Source organism: Pteronotus mesoamericanus, unplaced genomic scaffold (assembly GCF_021234165.1).
Source record: "Pteronotus mesoamericanus isolate MK-2021 breed Mesoamerican mustached bat unplaced genomic scaffold, CSHL_Meso_final scaffold_128, whole genome shotgun sequence".
NCBI lineage: Eukaryota > Metazoa > Chordata > Mammalia > Chiroptera > Mormoopidae > Pteronotus > Pteronotus mesoamericanus.
Window position 1 is genome coordinate 2964536 of NW_026555305.1, and position 21876 is coordinate 2986411.

General features: G+C 49.5%; 1 protein-coding gene across 1 annotated transcript; it reads right to left on the reverse strand.

Moving 5' to 3' along the window:
* Positions 1 to 1078: 1078 nt before the first annotated feature.
* LOC129082465 (leukocyte immunoglobulin-like receptor subfamily A member 5) lies at positions 1079 to 11842 on the reverse strand. The gene is made up of 7 exons (XM_054588161.1): positions 11812 to 11842; positions 3986 to 4021; positions 3548 to 3823; positions 3113 to 3415; positions 2778 to 2828; positions 2179 to 2190; positions 1079 to 1248 (listed from the first exon to the last, which is right to left on the reverse strand). Exons 1-7 carry the CDS (start codon positions 11840 to 11842, stop codon positions 1079 to 1081), a joined length of 879 nt encoding a protein of 292 aa, XP_054444136.1.
* Positions 11843 to 21876: the final 10034 nt, after the last annotated feature.

The following is a 21876-nucleotide window of genomic DNA, read 5'->3' on the forward strand; positions in this document are numbered from 1 at the left end:
TCTTATAACGGAAAGTCGAGATTCTCTCTCCTTTCTCCACACTCTCCATGGTAACCACGATTGCACTCTCTGTTTCTACACGCCTGGCTTTTATAGATTCCACATATACGGGGGTCATATTTGTTTTTCTCTGTGTGACTTGGCAGGGTTAACAACATGCCCTGAGTTCCTTTCATGTTGTCTTAAGTGTGAGGATTTTTTCTTCATTCTTCTGGTTGAGACCATTACAGATGTGTCCCTTTCCCCCCTTCTTTGCGCTCCTCCCCCAGCCCTCACGGCCCTTCCCTCTGGCCATCACCGCACCGTTGTCTGTGTCTAAGCATCAGGCATATATGCTCTTTGGCTGGTCCCTTCCCCTGCCTTTATCCGACCCCCTCCTCCCTCCCCTCTGACAGCTGTCAGTCTGTTGCATGTGTCCATGCCTCCGTTCACATATTTCTCCTTTATGGTGGTTCAACAATATTCCACTTTATATATATTCAGATCTGGAAAATTTCACAGATCATATCATTAAAAAAGGATTACTTTTTAAGGTGGTAGCCCACTAGGCTGTCCCTTCAAACATGAAGCGATGTCAGTTCTGGGGAAATGGTACACATGTCATCCGATGGAGACTGGAAGGATTGTGGGGTCTAGACTGGGTGGTGGCATCTGTTTGTACTTGTCTTTCCTGGGTCACAGCGATGTTTGCCCATGTATTGATTGAGTGATTCTGGGTTAAGTCCTGTGAACCGATGAGATGAAGACTCAATAATGTCCATCTGGTCATGTCGTAATTGGAAATAAAAAACTCTTTATTACATGGCCATGGAAGAGAGCATGAGGTTGTAGGTGTGCGGACCCAAACGAGCCATGTGGGATGGATCCTCCTTTCCTAGGGGTGAATAAAGAATGGGGGTCATTGCAGAAAGTCAGCAAAGATAAAGGGAGAGAAAAGTGGGCATTTAAAGGAGGAGGAGCCCTGCACAGGGAGCACTCAGGCACTCCCTGCACCCAGAGCTCATTTACTTCCCTTGACATTCTCAGCAGACAGTTCCCCACCTGGGGTCCAGACTGTCCTTCACCACCTCCTGCGCCATCAGATGGGCTCCATGGCTCCCCCACTCTGAAAAGTGCCCCTCTGTGTTGATGTCCCGGCTGCATCGTGGGCCCTCCTCTCGCTGACTCGAGCCTGAAGCAGCAGCACCCCGAGGACCACCAGCACCCATCCAGCCACGCCGATGCGGATGAAAACCTCCACTGTGTGGTCTGGGGGGAGGTTCAGAAATGTGGGAAAAGAGGTGACAGAGGCCAGAGAAGACAGAGTCACCCCAGCATCCAGGATGTCCATCCCGGACACCTGCCTCCCTCTGGCAGGACATGACCTCCCCTCTGCACCCAGCCTATTAACTGAGCGTTTCTGCTACTCCCAGCCTGAGGGTCGGACTTCTTTTCTGATGGGCTGATGGTGTCGGCTGCATCTGAGAGTCATGACATGAGGGTGTGAGTGAGGTCCTGCGGAGACAGGAGACTTTCTCGTGGGGTATAGGGTCTCCGATTCCTCACTATTCAGATCAAAACTTGTATATGGTCCATTCATGAGCCCTGTCTGTAATCTGCCAGGTACCCTATCTCCTCCTTCAATTATCTCAGCCTCTAGGTCTCTGAACCTGCGCAGGTCACTTTGGACAAGAGTTAACTGTGCCCCTGAGCTCAGGATTAGTAACAAAGTGGTCGCAATATAGAAATGTTTCAGTGCTGTGCTCTGTTCTGTCTGAGAGGCAAACCCCAAGCTCATTCAGCTCTAGCTGAGCTCCTGCTAACTCAACAGCTGATGATCTAGGATACATGCATGGGGGGTTGCAGTCAGGGTTTGCTGAGCATCCTCTTCTGTGGAGACCCCCCAACTCCCCCATTTATAACTCCCTCGGACTCTGAAGAGACAGAGCCCTGAAGTGAGTGAGCACAGACAGAGCAGGCTATATGTCCGCTCGCCTGAGGCCAGGAGCTCCAGGGTTCCCCACAGCCATGGGGAGGTGTGTGAGTGCTAGCACCTGTATGTCACCCCATGGGGAGAGGTCACAAGACTCCTGAGGAACTGGGCGAGGGGGGAATGCGCTGACCCTTTCATGGTCAAAGGAATGTATCCCTCAGGTTCCATGCCAGGCACAGCAGGGTCACATGCTCTCCTTATGCCACCACGTGGCCTGGCTGGACAGAGGTCGAGTCTGTCATGGAGCCATTCTAGAAAGAAGGACGTTCGGTGGAAAGGGGCTCTGCCTTCCTGAGCTCTGTGAGGCCCCTGAAGTGACTGATGTCACCTCAAGCCTGTGAACAGGAGGGGGCCAGACAGGAACTTCATATTCCGAGCAGAGAAGTGACCCTGAGCTCCACAGTGGGAGCCACAGAGGCGGGACCTGAACTGGTACGCATGAGCTCCCCAGAGACCCCACTTACAGGTCTGGTCTCCGGAATGTCTGCTGGAGCCTCCTTGATCCTCTGAGCTTCCTGGAAATTGCAGATGGGGGTGAGGGTTCAGGCTGCCTTCTCCCCACTTGAGTCCAGCTGTTCCTCCCCCAGCCATGGCCCCAACATGACCCTCTGTCTCCACCATCCTTCCATCACCGGCCAGGCTCCATGCCCTGGAATGCTGCGGTTCCAGCATCTCTGCTTGACTCCCAGCCCCTGGGACACACTTCTACCCCGGAGTGTCTGGGGGACATGTGACCCCCTGATGGACCCTCAAAACGTCGTGGGCTGGTCTGTGCTCCCTCTGAGCAGAGTTCACAGGGACTCACCGGCTGTGGAGACAGACCCTGTGGGTGGGGGACAGAGGCCTCCAGAGGGTCCTGGGAATGAGGACAGAGTGGGTGAGGGTGTGGGACTAACCCTGGGGTCATCATATCACCCAGACTCTTCTCCTCCATCTGCTCTATGGCCCCCAAGACACTCCCCCTTCCCTCCTACCACCTTCCTATCCTGGATGGGCAAGGCTGGGAGGGTCTTTGGGGTAAGGTCTCTGCTGGGCGACCATCACTCAGAACCCTGATTCTTCATCCAAACTCAGATGTCTGCAGCGGACAGGACCTTGAGCCGACTGAGCTCAGAACAAATGGGGTCAGAGGCCACTCACCTGAGACCAGGAGCTCCAGGCGGTCACTGGGGTGAGACCACTCCACGGGGTGCTTCCTAAAATATCCATAGCATCTGAACGTCCACCTGTGGCTGGGGGTCACGGGGCCCACAAGGAACAGGACCTGGGACTGCCCACTGGGGTCAGGCTGTGAGTCCAGGGTCCAGGAGTGCCCGCTTTCCCCTTCCTTAATCAGAGTGAACCCGTCCACTCCTTCCCGTGAGGCACACTGGAGGGTCACGTTTCCTCCTGAGGTCACGACAGGGCTGGGCAGGGCTGAGAGGCTGGGTTTGTCGTAGAATCCTTGGAGAGAAGGAGGCAGCAAGGTAGACGGAGTCAACCTCCCGCACATCCCCTGAGTTGGGGTATGAAGGGAGGCACTCTGAGAGCATCCCTCTTCCTGAGGGCCGAGCCTGAGGCTGGGACCCCCCTCACCTGTCAGCACCAGCTCCAAGGAGTTACTGAGTTCTGACCAGCCAGTGGGGCTGCGGTATTTACAATAATATCTCCCTGCATAGGGGTCTCTCATGGAGAAGTTGGCCTTGTCCGTTGTCGCCCCTGGTTTCTGTCTGTTCGAGAATTTATCCACATCTTTGTTCCACAGACAGTACTCCTGAGCCTCCAGGGACCCCTGACACCAGATGGTGACAGAGCTGTCTGAAGGGACCACCGGCCCCGGCTCAGCCCAGATGGTGGGACTGGGGAGGGCCCCTGGAAGAAATCAGAGGCGGCATTAGGAAGCCCTTTCCCTCCCGCATCCTCCAGCTCAGCCCTTGTCCCCCCTCTTTTATCCCCTCATCCCAGAACATCTTGTTCACTCCTGAGCCCCAGGATGAAGTAGGCGGTGGGACAGGGGGCCTGAGGAGGACTCACCATTCGGCTCGTGGGTTTTCTGGTCCAGACTCAGCCCTGGAAGAGTCCCTCTCAGATTTGCACCCGGATGTTGGAGCTGATTCCCTTTCCTTAGAGCCTCCACCCCTTGCGCTCCTGAGACTGGTGTTCCCCATGAACAAGCACGTGCCGCTAGGTGATCTTCTGCTGCCCCTTCCCCATGTCCCCACAACTGACTGAGGCAGAGAAGAGCAGGGAGGATGGACATCGTGCCGTCTGCTCTGAGTGGCCCCGCACTATAGGTGGATGGGACCCTGGGCCTGAAGGACAGAGACGTGCAGGATGTGGTGAGTCAGGGGCAGCCTCTGCCCTTCCGCCTTCCCATCTCCGCGACCCACAGCAAGGGGACCGCCCCACCCTGGGCTCTGGGTTTTTCCATGACGAGGGCTCAGGAGGACTCCTCATCTCTGGAGACTCTCAGCCCAGATCTGGGGCCTTTTCTCACCCCCTTGACCTTCTGTCTGCTCTGTGCTCCTTCTCAGAATGGGCGGATGCAGGCTGCGGTCCTTAGCTGACCACCAATTGACTTATTCTAAATAGACTTTGCTTCTTTTTTCTCAGGTTCCCACTAACGGAATTTACTTCCATATCTGACTTGTCCGTAAACAAATATTTACTGGTTACCTAGTGCAGCCAAATACCTGTGCGAGAAACGAATACACCCATAATTCAGGAGTCGGATTCTCTGTATCCTCAGAGCTCCTTTGTAGCACAAAGTGAACATTCTAAGTCTAAAGTGGAAATGACTTTACTTACACAGGAGAAATGAGAAAAAATATGAGAACACCTGGGACCATGCCTACACTGTGGGTGAAGGAACAGCTGTTTTTGCGTTTATCCTCATGGAAGGATATATTTATTGATTTTATAGAAAGAGGAAGGGAGAGACAGGCAGACTGACACTGATGAGAGAGAAAAACACCGATTGGTCACCTCTCCTATATGTCTGGACTGGGCACGAGGTGAGAAACTTTTTTTGGAGTGTATTTGGTGACACTCCAAGCAAGTAAGACCCCAAGCAGAGCTGAGGGAAGGGCTGTTTAATGAGGTGAAACCCGAGGAGGAGGGAGTGAGAATGAAAGGAAAAAAAAAGAGGGAACCCTAGTGACAGAGACTGGCTGATAGCACTGGGGCAGGGTGAGTTGGTGGCTGGTCAAAGGCAGGTTCACCCCGCGCAAGGACTTTGGAGTAAGTCTGTGAGGCAAAGGAATATGCAGGAATGGATGGCCACAATCAGACCGAGTTATGAATCTCATATGGGCTGTGTATTACAAAGGAACTAGAGCAATACAATATGTGTAAATCAAACATAATGTCGACACTAATTGAACTCCAATCCTGCATGTGTCCCAGAATATTAGGTCAAAGGCTTACAAGGATTTACCACGTATCATGCATGATTTTTAGCTGTCACATCACATGTACAGAAGAGAAGGAGGAGAAGAAATCTCAGTGTTACTTCTGGTCCTGGGCTTTTAGCGGGAAAGTAGGGAAGGAATTTGCTACTTCTCTATAACTCTAAGAAGCAGATATGGCAGGAGAACAGAAATGCTCAATGGGAATGGAGTGAATGTGTCTGTAGGTGTGTGTAACTGCATATGTGTGTGAGTGTATAGTGTGGGAATGGTTGTGTGAGTATGTGTGAGGGTGTGTGTGGTTGTGTGGGTATGTACGTCTGCAGGAGTATGTGTGACTATGTGTATGCGCGTGAGTGTATCTATGAGGTATATGTGTCAGTCTGTGAGTAAGTGTATGTGTGCATCAGTGTTTGAGATTGAGTGTGTGAGTGGCTGTGTGTTCACAGGTAACTACCCCTGCTGGTGGGTGACAGCAGAAGGGCGAGCTGACGGTGGAGGGTCCCATGTGGATGATCATGAATAGCCATCAGTGCAGAAGTCTAAAATATGACCCTAAAATGAGTGAGGACTATATATGGATTTTGAGCAGAAATGGAGAGATTCCTAAAGACGGTTGGGAAGACTGGGTGGAGGGTGGCTGGGAGAAGAGACAAAGGGTGCGGGACTCAGAACCCAGCAGAAGGTGCAGCAGAAGGTGGCTGCTGCCTTGGTAACATGAAGGGTGACCTTCCCTCCCTGCCTTGATGACTAGAGACCCAAGAAGCCATCATGACGATAAGCAAGGGGACAGTGGTTGGACAAGCCCGAGAGTGTGTGCAAACACTCTGTTCCCCAAGGAGAGATCAGTGCTTCCTTTTTGCCCTGGAATGCAGGGTCCATGTCTCACACTCTTTCCACCTGCTTCTGTGTCTCTGAGAGAAGTGGGCTGTTTCTCTCTCCCTCTCCTTGGGGTGAATCATTTGAGTCATTTCTCCCTCCACAAAGCACTTTTGATGTTGAGTGTCATGAATTTATTTGACCTGTGGAGACTCTTGAGGAGTCAGGAAAAATGGAGACTCACGGGAGTTCCGTTAGAGACAGAAAAATACCCCCCACACTTGAAATATCAGTTGCTGCAATACCACATCCCGAATGGCTGAAGGACCCTTGAACAGCCTGCTTCCTCTGTTGCTCTCACTTCCTCCATTTGTAGCCCAGTGGTACCAACCCCACGCCCCCCCCCCCCCGCAACAAGTGCGCTCAGAATTTACACTGCCTGAGGTATGAGGGAAAGGAAATCAGTCATTGAGATGTAGATGAACGGAGGAAGTTTCAGAAAGTGAAAAGCAGAGATACCCTGCCCGATGGAGCAGAGGGAAGGCAGTGCAGAGTCACATGATCATGACAGAGACGCCTGGAGTGCAGAGGACAGACCCTGTTCCTCCCGTCACTGGTGCAGGGCCAGCTGCGGAGGGGGGCGTCTATGGACCAAACTGAACTTGACCCCTGCTTTACCCCATATGCAAAAACAATGCGAGATGGATGACAGACTGAAGAGTTAGCCAGTCAGTTTTTCTTAACACAAATGTAAAAAATACTCATTGTTTGTGGTAAGCTTTTCTAAAATGATTTTTAAATTGCCATTCTATTACGTTGTCCCATTTCCCCCTTTGCTCTCCCCTGCCCATCACACCTCCTGCTCTCACAGTCCATCCCCACTCTGCAGTGCATGTCTATGTGTCACGCACACATGTTCTTTCACTAGTCCCTTTCCCTTTCATCCAGTATCATCCCTCCTCCCCCTCCTCTCTGGTCTCTGTCGTTCTGTCCCATGGTTCCATGTCTGTGGTTTGATTATCTTCATTAGTTTATTTTGTTCATCATATTCCTCCTATAGGTGAGATCAAGTCGTATTTGTCTTTCACCGACTGGCTTATTTCACTTAGCATAAGATTCTCCAGTTCCATCCATGATGGGAAAGGTAGGAGTTCCTTTTTTCTTTCTGCTGCATAGTATTCTATTGTGTAAAGGTTCCACAGATTTTATCCCGCTGATTTGCTGGTGGGCACGTGGGCTGTTTCCAGAACATGGTTATTGTAAATAGTGCTGTTATTAACATAGAAGCGCGTGATTTCTTTTGAATTGGTGACTTGGGATTCTTAGAGTGACAGCTCATCGGAAGGGCGGGATGTGCGGAGGAGGGCAAAGGATACAGTTGGAACACGAGTATAGGGATTAACAATTAAAGAAATAAAATTAAACATCCCCCCCCCCCAACCACACAGAACCCTTAGAGAAGAGACACATCTCAGTTTGCTCTGGAAATGAGCTGTCCAAGACCCAGTTCTGAATTCTCCATAACCTCTCGGGTTTCACATACAAAATAGTACAGAATCAGGGGAGATGGGGCTGGTCCATGGTTTCGAGGGAAGCCTCCCAGGTACACATGCCCAGTCCCGCTCAAGGCTGGACTCGGTCTGGGTCAGCATGACGTCGGGACAGTAGGCGAGCTGTCCTGACTTGGGGATCCTGTGGTGACCATTGTGTATTTGCTTTGCAACAGCAGAAGTTTGTGCTGTTCTTACATCAGGGAACAGGGTAAACTCTCAGTGGACGTTGTTTCTAGCAGATCTCTTGGATGACATGTTTTTCAGTTTTTAAAGTGAAGCTCAAGAGACAAAGTGAGAGGATGTGGTGGGCAGTGTCCCCACGCCACGGTGTGTACAGTGCCAAGGTGCCTGTCACACAGGAAGAGGACCAGGTCTCCTCACCCTAAAAATAGCATGTGCTGAGGGTCTCAGCTGAGCCATCATAACTAAACACCCCTCATGTCCCAAGTGTCACAGTTAGTTTTCCTAAACTCTTCAATCGCATATTGATTTTCCATTGCTTGCTGCCATTTGAAATCGACGTACCAGTTACTACAGCTTATGACAGTCACTGTTCTTTGGCCAAGCTAATATATAAAAGGGTTAATGATATGAAAACTATTTTCAGGAGAAATATGAAATTTGTCTCCCACCTAACTATTATGAGGCCTTGTATCACTTGCATATTTTTTACTCTCATGAGAAAGAGAAAGCATTTAACTGTCCAGTTTTGCTCTGCTTTTTTAGAAGAGAGGAAAACTTGCAAAACTTGTTTTTTGCTGAAATCATGTGCTGTGATGTGAGTCAAAACCCAGCTTTGATGAGTGGGGCAAAGGGAGAAAGAGAAGAGAAGGGGAGGATGGGGGCTTGGTAAAGGTGTTGTACACTAAATTACAACAAAGTGCAGGGCCTCAGACAACAGAATTGTCTTTTTAATTGTTTCAGCACTGGAGGCCAGAGAGATAATTGACAGATCGAGATATATAAATGAATAGATAGATAAGCAGATAAATAGATAGAGAGATAGACCAAGTAAAGAGAGAGCTGACCCAGAACATTGACACACAGATAGAAGATAAATGGATACATAGGTGGATAGACTGAAAACCTCTCCAACATTTGGTATCCGAGCACATTACATTTTTCTACGCTATGTAAGTTATTCTTATCAAGTGTGCAGGCAATCTTACCGTTTTCTTTAGATATAACTGACAGTAACATTGTATAAGTGTAAAAGGTACAGTAGTTTGATGTGATACATTTATATGTTGCAATATGGTACCACCTCAGCTTTAGGTGACAATAGTATGCAAGAAGTGATATGCCAACCACTTACTTTTTGTGAGGAAGAATCTTTCAGATGCACTCTCATAGCCCCTTTTCCAGTATATAACACAGTCTTGTTAACTGTAATCACCATGCTGTCCATTAGATGTCCCAGAAAATATGAATCTTATAACGGAAAGTCGAGATTCCTCTCTCCTTTCCCCACACTCTCCATGGTAACCACGATTCCACTCTCTGTTTCTACACACCTGGCCTTTCTAGATTCCACATATACGTGGGCTCATTCAGATGTGCTTTTTCTCTGTGCGATCTGGCAGAGTAAACAACATGCTCTGAAGATCCACTCATGTTGTCTTGAAGCGCGAGGATTTTTCTTCATTCTTCTGGTTGAGACCATTACAGATGTGTCCCAGTTTCCCCCCCTCCTTTGCCTGCCTCCACCAGCCCTCACGGCCCTTCCCTCCGGCCATCACCGCACCGTTGTCTGTGTCTAAGCATCAGGCATATCTGCTCTTTGGCTGGTCCCTTCACCTACCTTTACCCGACCCCCTCCTCCCTCCCCTCTGACAGCTGTCCAGTCTGTTGTATGTGTCCATGCCTCTGTTTACATATTTGGGCTCCTTTATGGTGGTTCAACAATATTCTACTTTATATATATACAACTCTGGAAGAATTCACAGATCATATCCTTAAAAAAGCAAAACTTTTTAAGGTGGCAGCCCACTAGGCTGTCTCTTCAAACACCAAGCGATGCCAGTTCTGGGGAAACGGTACACATGGCATCCGATGGAGACAGGAAGTATCGTGGGGTCCTAGACGAGTGGTAGGCACCAGTTTGTACTCGTCTTTCCAGGGTCACATGCGATGTTTGCCCATGTATTGATTGATTGATTCCAGGTTAAGTCTTCTGAACCGATGAGATGAAGACTCCAATAACGTGCCTCTGGTCATGTCGTAATTGGAAATAAAAAACTCTTTATTACATGAGCCTGGAAGAGAACATGAGGTTTTAAGTGTGCGGCCCGAAACAGCCATGTGGGATGGATCCTCATTTCCTAGGGGTGAATAAAGAAGGGGGGTCATTACGGAAAGTCAGCAAAGATAAAGGGAGAGAAAAGCGGGCATTTAAAGGAGGAGGAGCCCTGCACAGGGAGCACTCAGGCACTCCCTGCACCCAGACCTATTTGGACTTCCCTTGACATTCTCAGCAGACAGTTCCCCACCTGTGGTCCAGACTGTCCTTCACCACCTCCTGGGCCATCAGCTGGGCTCCACGGCTCCCCCACTCTGAAAGGTGCCCCGACCCTCTGTGTTGATGTCCCGGCTGCATCGCGGGCCCTCCTCTCGCTGAATCGTTAACCCTGAAACAGCAGCACCCCGAGAACAACCAGCACCCATCCAGCCACGCCGATGCGGATGAAAACCTCCACTGTTTGGTCTGGGGGGAGGTTCAGAAATGAGGGAAAAGAGGTGACAGAGGCCAGAGAAGACAGAGTCACCCCACCATCCATGGTGTCCACCCTGGACACCTTTCTCCCTCTGGCAGGACATGACCTCCCCTCTGCACCCAGCCCATTAACTAGCGTTTCTACTACTCCCCAGTCTTAGGGTTGGACTTCTTTTCTGATGGGCTGATGGTGTCGGCTGCATCTGAGAGTCATGAAATGAGGGTGTGAGTGAGGTCCTGCGGAGAAAGGAGACTTTCTCGTGGGGTATAGGGTCTCCGATTCCTCACTATTCAGATCAAAACTTCTATATGGTCCGTTCATGAGCCCTGCCTCTACTCTGCCAGGTTCTCTATCTCCTCCTTCAATTATCTCAGCCTCTAGTGCTCTCAGAACCTGCGCAGATGCCACTTTGGACAAGAGTCAACTGTGCCCCTGAGCTCAGGATTAGTAACAAAGTGGTCGCAATATAGAAATGTTTCAGTGCTGTGCTCTGTGCTCTGTCTGAGAGGCAAACCCCACGCTTATTCAGCTCTAGCTGAGCTCCCACTAAGTCAACAGCTGATGATCTAGGATACATGGAGGGCTTGCAGTCAGGGTTTGCTGAGCAGCCTCTTCTGTGGAGACCTCCCAACTCCCCCATTTATAACTCCCTCCGACTCTGAAGAGACAGAGCCCTGAACTGAGTGAGCACAGACAGAGCAGGCTATATGTCGGCTCGCCTGAGGCCAGGAGCTCCAGGGTTCCCCACAGCCATGGGGAGGTGTGTGAGTTCTAGCACTTTTATGTCACCCCATGGGGAGAAGTCACAAGACTCATGAGAAACTGGGCAAGGGGGGAATGTGCTGATCCTTTCATGGTCAAAGGAAAGTATCTCTCAGACTCCATTCCTGGCACAGCAGGGTCACATGCTCTCCTTATGCCACAACGTGACCTGTCTGGACCGAGATGGAGCCTGTCATGGAGCCATTCTAGAAAGAAGGACGTTGGGTAGGAATGGGGCTCTGCCTTTCTGAGTTCTGTGAGGCCCCTGAAGTGACTGATGTCACCATAGGCCTGTGAACAGGAGGGGGCCAGACAGGAACTTCATACTTCAAGCAGAGAAGTGACCCTGAGCTCCACAGTGAGAGCCACAGAGGCGGGACCTGAACTGGGACCCATGAGCTCCCCCGAGACCCTCACTTACAGGTCTGCTCTCCGGAATCTCTGCAGCAGCCTCCTTGATCCTCTGAGCTTCCTGGTAGTTGCAGATGAGGGTGAGGGGTCAGATTGCCTTCTCCCCACTTGAGTCCAGCTGTCCCTCCCCCATGAACAAGAATGTGCCGCTGCCCCATCTCCTGCTACCCCGTCCCCATGTCCTCACAACTGACCGAGGCAGAAAAGAGCAGGGAGGATGGACATCGTCCTGTCTGCTCTGAGTGTCCCCACACTGCATGTGGATGAGACCCTGGCCTGAAGGACAGAGACGCGCAGGATGTGGTGAGTCAGGGGCGGCCACTGCCCTTCCGCCTTCCCATCTCCACGACCCACAGCAAGGGGACGGCCCCGCCCTGGGCTCTGGGTTTCTCCGTGACGAGGGCTCAGGAGGACTCCTCATCCTCTGGAGACGCTCCGCCCAGATCTGGGGCCTCTTCTCACCCCCGTGACCCTCTGTCTGCTCTGTGCTCCTTCTCAGAATGGGCGGACCCAGGCTGTGATCCTCAGCTGACCACCAATAGACTTATTCTAAACAGACTTTGCTACTTTTTCTCAGGTTCCCACTAACGGAATTTACTTCCATATCTGACTCGTCCGTAAACAAATATTTACTGGTCACCCAGTGCAGTCAAATACTCGTGCCAGAAACGAATACACTCATAATTCAGGAGTCTGATTCTCTGTATCCTCAGAGCTCCTTTGTAGCAGAGAGTGAACATTCTTCGTCTAAAGTCGAATTGACTTTACTTACACAGGAGAAATGTGAAAAATATGAGAACATCTGGGAGCATGACTATGCTGTGGTTGAAGTAACAGCTGTTTTTTTATTTTTTATCCTCATGGAAGGATATATTTATTGATTTTATAGAAAGAGGAAGGGAGAGACAGGCAGACTGACACTGATGAGAGAGAAAAACATTGATTGGTCACCTCTCCTATGTGTCCGGACTGGGCAGGTAGCTGACAATCTTTTGGCGTATTTGGTGACACTGCAAGCTAAGTAAGACCCCAGCCAGGGCTGAGGGAAGGGCTGTTTAATGATGTGAAACCCGAGGAGGAGGGAGTGAGAATGTTTTTGAGAAGAACAAATATTAGGAACTCTAGTGACAGAGACTGACTGATAGCGGTGGGGCAGGGTGAGTTGGTGGCTGGTCAAAGGCAGGTTCACCCCGCGCAAGGACGCAGGATTAAGTCTGTGAGGCAAAGGCATATGCAGGAATGGATGGCCACAATCAGACCGAGTTATGAATCTCATATGGGCTGTGTATTACAAAGGAACTAGAGCAATACAATATGTGTAAATCAAACATAATGTCAGCACTAATTGAACTCCAATCCCATGTGTCCGAGAATATTAGATCAAAGGCTTACAAGGATTTACCATGTATCATGCATGGTTTTTAGCTGTCACATCACATGTACAGAAGAGAAGGAGGAGAAGAAATCTCAGTGTTACTTCTGGTCCTGGGCTTTTAGCGGGAAAGTAGGGAAGGAATTTGCTACTTCTGTATAACCCTAAGAAGCAGATATGGAGGAGAATAGAAATGCTCAATGGGAATGTGTCTGTAGGTGTGTGTAACTGCGTATGTGTGTGAGTGTATATGTGGGAGTGGTTGTGTGAGTGTGTGTGAGGGTGTGTGTGGTTGTGTGGGTATGTATGTCTGCAGGAGTATGTGTGACTACGTGTATGCGCGTGAGTGTATCTATGAGGTATATGTGTCAGTCTGTGAGTAAGTGTATGTGTGCATCAGTGTTTGAGATTGAGTGTGTGAGTGGCTGTGTGTTCACAGGTAACTACCCCTGCTGGTGGGTGACAGCAGAAGGGAGAGCCGAGGGTGTAGGGTCCCATGTGGATGATCATAAATAACCATCAGTTCAGAACTAAAATGAGTGACCCTAAAATGAGTGAGAACCATGGAAGGATTTTGAGCAGAAATGGAGAGATTCCTGAAGACGGTTGGGAAGACTGAGTGGAGGGTGGCTGGGAGAAGAGACAAAGGGTGTGGGACTCAGAACCCAGCAGAAGGTGCAGCAGAAGGTGGCTGCTGCCTTGGTAACATGAAGGGTGACCTTCCCTCCCTGCCTTGATGACTAGAGACCCAAGAAGCCATCATGACGATGAGCAAGGGGACGGGGGTGGGACGAGCCCGAGAGTGTGTGCAAACACTCTGCTCCCCAAGGAGAGCTCAGTGCTTCCTTTGGGCCCTGGAACGTAGGGTCCATGTCTCACACTGTGTCCACCCAACTCTGTGTGTCTGAGAGAAGTGGGCTGTTTCTCAATCCCTCTCCTTGGGGTGAATCATTTGAGTCATTTCTCCCTCCACAGAGCACTTTTGATGTTGAGTGTCAAGAACTTATTTGACCTGTGGAGACTCTTGAGGAGTCAGGAAAAATGGAGACTCACGGGAGTTCCGTTAGAGACAGAAAAATACCCCCCACACTTGAAATATCAGTTGCTGCAATACCACATCCCGAATGGCTGAAGGACCCTTGAACAGCCTGCTTCCTCTGTTGCTCTCACTTCCTCCATTTGTAGCCCAGTGGTACCACCCCCCGCCCCCGCAACAAGTGGGCTCACAATTTACACTGCCGGAGGTATGAGGGAAAGGAAATCAGTCATTGAGATGTAGATGAACGGAGGAAGTTTCAGAAAGTGAAAAGCAGAGATACCTTGCTTGATGGAGCAGAGGGAAGGCAGTGCAGAGTCACGTGATCATGACAGAGACGCCTGGAGTGCAGAGGGCTGACCCTGTTCCTCACGTCACTGGTGCAGGGCCAGCTGGGGGGTGGTCTATGGACCAAACTGAACTTGACCCCTGCTTTACCCCATATGCAAAAAAATGCGAGATGGATGACAGACTGAAGAGTTAGCCAGTTAGTTTTTCTTTACACAAAGGTAAAAAATACTCATTGTTTGTGGTAAGCTTTTCTAAAATAATTTTTAAATTGCCATTCTATTACGTTGTCCCATTTCCCCCCTTTGCTCTCCCCTGCCCATCACACCCCCTGCTCTCACAGTCCATCCGCACTCTGCAGTGCGTGTCTATGCGTCACGCACACATGTTCTTTCACTAGTCCCTTCCCCTTTCATCCACTATCGTCCCTCCTCGCCCTCCTCTCTGGTCTCTGTCGTTCTGTGCCAGGGTTCCATGCCTGTGGTTTGATCATCTTCATTGGTTCATTTTGTTCATCATATTCCTCCTATAGGTGAGATCAGGTGGTATTTGTCTTTCACCGAGTGGCTTATTTCACTTAGCATAAGATTCTCCAGTTCCATCCATGATGGGAAAGGTAGGAGTTCCTTCTTTCTTTCTGCTGCACAGTATTCTATTGTGTAAAGGTTGCACAGATTTTAACCCGCTGATTTCCTGGTGGGCACGTGGGCTGTTTCCAGATCGTGGTTATTGTAAATAGTGCTGTCATGAACATAGAAGCGCGTGATTTCTTTTGAATTGTTGACTTGGGATTTTTAGGGGACAGCGTCATGGGAGAGGGCGGTGGGATGTGTGGAGGAGGGCAAAGGGATACAGTTGGAACCCGAGTGAGGGATTAACATTTAAAAAAATAAAATTAAACAGCCCCTCCCCCCAACACACAGAACCCTTAGAGAAGAGACACATCTCAGTTTGCTCTGGAGAAAGGGTGGAGCTGTCCAAGAACCAGTTCTGAATTCTCCATTACCTCTCGGGTTTCACATACAATATAGTACAGAATCAGGGGAGATGGGGCTGGTCGATGGTTTTGAGGGAAGCCTCCCAGATACACGTGCCCAGTCCTGCTCAAGGTTGGACTCGGTCTGGGTCAGCACGACGTCGGGACAGTAGGCGAGTTGTCCTGATTTGGGGATCCTGAGGTGACCAATGTGTATTTGCTTTGCAGCATCAGAAGTGTGCTGTTCTCACATCAGGGAACAGGGTAACGTCTCAGTGGACGTTGTTCTAGCAGAGCTTTGGATGACTTGTTTTTCAGTTGTTAAGGTGAAGCTCAAGAGCCAAAGTGACAGGATGTGGTGGGCAATGTCCCCACACCACGGTGTGTTCAGTGCAAGGTGCCTGTCACACAGGAAGAGGACCAGCTCTTCTCACCCTAAAAATAGCAGGTGCTGAGGGACTGAGCTGAGCCATCTAACTAAACACCCCTCATGTCCCAAGTGTCACATTTAGTTTCCCTAAACTCTGCAATCACATATTGATTTTCCATTGCTTGCTACCATTTGAAATCGACGGCCATTCTACAGCTTATGACAGTCAGTGTTCTTTGGCCAAGCTAATATATAAAAGGGTTAATGATATGAAAGTATTTTCAGGAGACATACGAAATTTGTCTCCAACTTCATATTAATGAGGCCTTGTATCACTTGCATATTTTATACTCTCATGAGAAAGAGAAAGCTGTTAACGGGCCAGTTTAGCTCTGCTTTTTTAGAAGAGAGGAAAACTTGCAAAGTCTTGTTTTTTCCTCAAATCATGTGTTGTGATTGAGTGAAAACCCAGTGACGGGGCGGGGGGTAATGGGGTTTGGTAAAGTTGTTACACTAAATTACAACAAAGTGCAGGGCCTCAGACAACTGAATTTTTTAATTGTTTCAGCACTGGAGGCCAGGTGATAATTACAGATCGAGATATATAAGTGAATAGATAGATAAGCAGATAAAGAGACAGAGATAGAGCCATAAAGAGAGAGAGACTGACACACAGATAGAAGATAAGTGGATACATCGGTGAAGAGACTCACAAACCCTCCGACATTTGCTATCCGATCACATCCCACTTTCCTGCTCTAGGTAAGTTTTTCTTAGATCAAGTGTGCAGACAGTTTTTCCAGCTTTCTGAAGATATAACTGACAGATAACATTGTGTAAGTGTAAAGGGTACAGAGGGGTGATGTGATACATTTATATGTTGCAATATGATACCACGTCAGCTTTAGCTACCAAGAGTATCAAGAAGTGACATGCCAACCACTTACTGTTTGTGGGGAGAATCTTTCAGGTACACTCCCGTAGCCCCTTTCCCGTATATAACACAGCCTTGTTAACTGTAATCAGCATGCTGTCCGTGATGCCCCCAGGGGGTGGTGTTCTCGTAATGGAAGGGTGGAGCTCTTTGACCCGCATCTCTCCCTTCCAAAGCCTCCCCGCGGTAACCCCCATTCCATCTCTGTTAATACCCATTTGGCCTTTCTAGATTCCGCATATACATGGGCTCATTCAGAATTGCTCTTCCTCTATGCGATCTGGCTGAGCAAAAAACATGCCCTGAAGATCCACTCATGTTCTCTGAAACGACAAGGGTTTCTTCCTTATTTTTATTGTTGACACTATTACAGATGTCCCAGTTTCCACCCCCCTCCTTTGCCTGCCTCCATGCAGCCCTCGCCTCCTCTCCCCTCCGGCCTCATCACACTGCCGTCTGTGTCTGTGGGTCACGTGTGTCTGTCCTTTGGCTGATCCCTTCACCTACCCTCACCCAGTCCCGCCTCCTCCCTCCCCTCTGACAGCTGTCCATTCGCTCCATGGGTTCAGGCTTCTGTTCCTTTTTGGTTGGTCCTTCTTGTGGTTGAACAATATTCTATTTTATATATAACAACACTGGAAGCATTCTACAAATCATGTCCTTATTAAACATCAAAACCTTTCAAGGTGACATCCCCCTGGGCTATCCCTTCCAACACCAGGTGATGCCAGTTCTGGGGAAACGGCACACATGGCATCCGATGGAGACAGGAAGTATCGTGGGGTCCAAAGAGAGTGGTAAGCACCAGTTTGGACTCATCTTTACAGGGTCATATCCAATGTTCCCCGTTTATTGATTGATTGATTCCAGGTTGTATCTTCTGAACTGAGGAGCTGAGAATCCAATACTGTGCCTCCGGTCATGTCGTGATTAGAAAGAACATTTTATGACATGATTGTGGAAGGAACCTGAGGTTTTGAATGTGTGGCCCCAAACAGCCCTGTGGGATGGAACCACAGGTCATAGGGGTGAGAAAAGAAGGGGAGTTATTACACAGAGTCGACCAAGAAAGTGAGAAAGCACAGATTTAATGGAGGAAGAGTCCTGCACAAGGAGCACTCAGACCCTCCCTGCACCCACACCTTGTGGAGTCCCCTGTGTATTGTCAGCAGACAGTTTCCCCAACTGTGGTCAGACTGTCCTTCACCACCTCCTGGGTCATCGGCTGGGCTCCACGGCTCCCAGACTCAATGGTGCCCCGAACCCTCTGTGTTCGTGTCCTGGCTGCATCGCAGGACCTTCTCTGAATGTGTAAACCCTGAAACAATAGCACCCCGTGGACCACCAGGACCACCCCAGCCACGGCCGTGCCGATCAGATTCAGCCTGGTATAGTCTTGATGCCAGGAAATGAGGACAAAGAGACCGCAGAGGTCAGAGCAGGCCAATGTCACCCAAGGATCCTAATGTCCGCCCAGTGCACCTGCCTCTCTCGGACAGGACAGGGCCCGCTGAGTTCAGTCCCATAACTGAGATTTTTCTCCTACTCGCTGCTCTTGGGGTCTGACTTGTTTTGTGATGGGCGTCTCTGGAGAATAATGAAATGATGGTGTGATAGAAGACTTAGGGGAGACATGACCCTCTTTCCTGGATTCCGTGCCCTCCGATGCCCCCACCTCTCAACATCACTTCTGCGCAGACCCTTCACGAGCCCTGCCTCTACTTTGCCAGGTTCTCTGTCCCCTCCTTTGATTATCTCAGCCTCTTGTGCTCTCAGAACCTGCACAGATTCCCTTTGCATCAGAGTCAACTCTGTCCACAACTCAGGATTAGTAATATAATGGTCGCACTGTGGAAATGGTTGAGTGCTCTGTTCTGTGTTCCACCTGAGAGGCAGACCCTATAAACCGATTTGTCTATATTGAGAGATCCCACCGACTCAACAGCTGATGAGCCTGGGCCCATGGATTAGCGGTCAGTGTGAGGGTGTGCTGAACAGCCTCCTCTGTGGTCTCCTAAACCCTCCCATTTATTACTGTTCCAGATTCCGAAGAATCAAAGGCCTGTGCTGAGTGAGTTCAGAGAGGACAGGGCTCCTCTCCTCTCTCCCGAGACCAGGAGCTCCAGGGCTCCCCACAGCTGCAGAGAGGTGCTGTGTGAGCTGTAGCACCTGTGGATGCCCTCATGGGCTGAGGTCACAAGATTCATGAAGAATTGGGGGAGGCGGGTAAAGGCTGTCCTCTTAATGGACAATGGAATGTGCCCCTCAAGCTCTGACTGACACAGCAGGGTCCCTTGCTCGCCTAAGGCCACTCTGGGGCCTGGCTGGACTGAGAGGGCGTGTCTGTCATGGAGCCACCCTAGAGAGAGAGAGGTGAGGCTGGGCCTGTGCTCTGCCTTCCTGAGCTCTGTGAGGCCCTTTATGTCACCCAATGTCACTGCAGGCCTGTGAGCAGGGCGGGACCAGGGATGAGAGACATGAACCCGACACTCAGAGAAGAGAAGGGACTACCTGGCCCCACAGCGGGAGCCGCAGAGCCGGGACCTGACCCAGGACTGACTCCAGCCCTTGTTTCCTCCTCTGAGCTGATCACCTGAGATGAGGCAAATGGCCTGACACCGAAAACCATTGTCCTGCATGCTCCTCCACGTACAGTGTCACTATCACTGCTACAGAAGGGACATTCCCCATAACATTGCGTCCTGGGGTCTTCCCTGTGAGTCCGTCCTCCCAGGAAGTCAGAGTTACACTGAAAGGAAATCTAAAATCTGGGAGAAGGTTCTCTCTGTTTACACTTGGAGACACTGAGGCACAGAGGGGAAGGGCATGTCCAAGTCAGAGCCTCCAGAGGTGCCTGAATTTCCACATGACATGCCTCAGCTCCAGTCCCCATGGACGCACCCACCCCCTCCCCGCAGGACCCTTCCTTAATGCTCTGCTGGCCTCCTGTGGAGATGGAGGGGAGAGGCCGATCCTCAGAGACTTCTGGGAATTCAGGATCGGCAGTGAAGGTCGGAGGCTGCCTCTTCACACTTGATCTGGCTCCTCCCTCAATGATGACCCAGCATGTCACTCCCCCATGACCACCCGTCCTGTCACCTGCCAGCCTCAGAGCCCTGGGGACCCTGTGGTTCTGGCATTTCTGCCTGAGTCCCAGCTTCTGGCATATAAGCCCATCCCTGAGTGTCTGGGTGATACTAGACACCCTGATGGACCCTGAGAACTTCTCTGGGCCGCCCTGTGCTCCCTCTGAGCAGAGTTCTCAGGGACTCACTGGCTGTGGGGATGGGCCCTGTGGGTGGGTGGCTGAGGTCTCCAAAGAGTCCTGGGAATGAGGGCAGAAGTGGGTGAGGGTCAGGGACTAACCCTGGAGTCAGCACATCACCCGGACTCTTCCATGTCTGCTTGGGACGCTTCCAAGACTTCCCCCTCCCCACCTACCACCTTCCTAACCCAGGTGAGGAGGAGGGGTGTACTGCGCTGAGTGTCTCTGGGGGCAGATCTCTGCTGGGTGGCCATCACTCAGAGACCCTCACTCTTCATCCAACTTCAGATGTCTGCTGGGGACAGCATCCTGAGCCGACTGTGCTCAGAGAGGGAGGGTTCAGGGGTTCCTCACCAGAGACCAGTAGATCCTTGGGTCACTAGGGTGAGACAACTGCTGGGTGGTGCTCTTGTAACAGCCATAGCATCTGAATGTCCACTTGTGGCTGGGGGTCGGGGGCCCACAGGGAACAGGGCTTGGACCTGCCCACTGGGGTGTGGCTGTGAGTCTAGGGTCCTGGAGAGCCTGTGTTCTCGTTCCGTAGTCAGGATGACCCTTTCAAAGCCCTCCCATGAGCCACACTTGAGGGTCACCTTCCCTCCTGAGGTCACGACAGGGCTGGGAAAGACTCAGAGGCTGGGTTTGCTGTAGGAGATGCCTAGGAGAGAAGAAGGCAATGTGTTAGCCCTCCCTCCCTCCCTTCCTTCCTTTATTTCTTAAATGCGGATTGATTGTATTTATTTTTTAAAATGTCAAACTCAAGTCTAAAATATCAAAATATTTAAAACCATTATAAATTGTCAGCAATTAAAACACCATGACACAAGCACAGAAAGAATCAAGTAGATCAACGAAATAGATCAAGAAACAAATATATATATTGTCTAACAATGTAATATATGATTAACTTGATATTTCAAATCAATGGGTAAAATAAGGCTTATTCAACAAACAAGGTGCATGGACCACTATTACTTGGAATAAAACAAATATAGAGCCCTGTTTCACACATGATACAAGAAATATTCAGGTGAGTTAAAAATCAATATGTAGAATACAAAGAGTTGTAGGAGATAATGCAAACGAATATTTTTCTTACACTGAAATAAAATATTCGTCCCCAGAAACTATAAAGTAAAATATTAAGAATATGACTATAGTAAACATTTAAGACTATATAGTAATATACATATAAAAAAGGTAAAGGACAAGTAATGAAACAGGAAAGTGTTCTTCACACATCTGAAAAAAGGTTAATAGTTTCTTTTTTAGGGAAAAAAATTCTACAACCTTTAATCGATAAATGGAAAAAGAACACCAAAAAGTCATTTAAAGCTTTTTTAAAAAATAGAAATAGGCAAGAAATATACAAATACAGATTTAGTTTCAACAAACAATAAAGTAACAATTAAATCCCACATCATTGTCATAATCGGGTTAATAAGTATTAAAAATAATGGTCATATCAAGTATTGGTGACTGTGATAGGAACTGGGTATTCCTAGACCCTTTTTCTTCATCTTTTTAAAGCAGTCCCTTTAGCATATTTTGCAGTGCTGGTTTGGTGGAGGAGTATTCTTGGAGCCTTGGTTTGTCTGGGAAACTCCTTGTTTTGCCTTCCATGTTAAAATGGAAGAGCAGCCTTGGTTGCAGGCCTTTGCTTTTCATCGCATGGAATATTTCTTGCGATTCCCTTCTGGCTTGCAGTGTTTCTGTGGAGAAGTCTACTGCTGGCTACACCAGGGCTCCCTCATATGTTACTACCTGTTTCTCCCTTGCTGCCTTCAGGAGTCTCCGTTTGTTTTTGCTATTTGCCATTTTAATGATGATGTGTCTTGGAGTGGTCCTCATTGGGTTCCTCTTGATAGGGACCCTCTGTGCTTCCTGGACTTGTGTGACTTTGTCTCTCCTCCAATTAGGGAAGTTTTCCATCATTACTTTCTCCAACAGGTTCTCTATCCCTTCCTCATCCTCTTCTCCTTCTGGGATCCCTGTTATACGGGATCCCAGATATTACT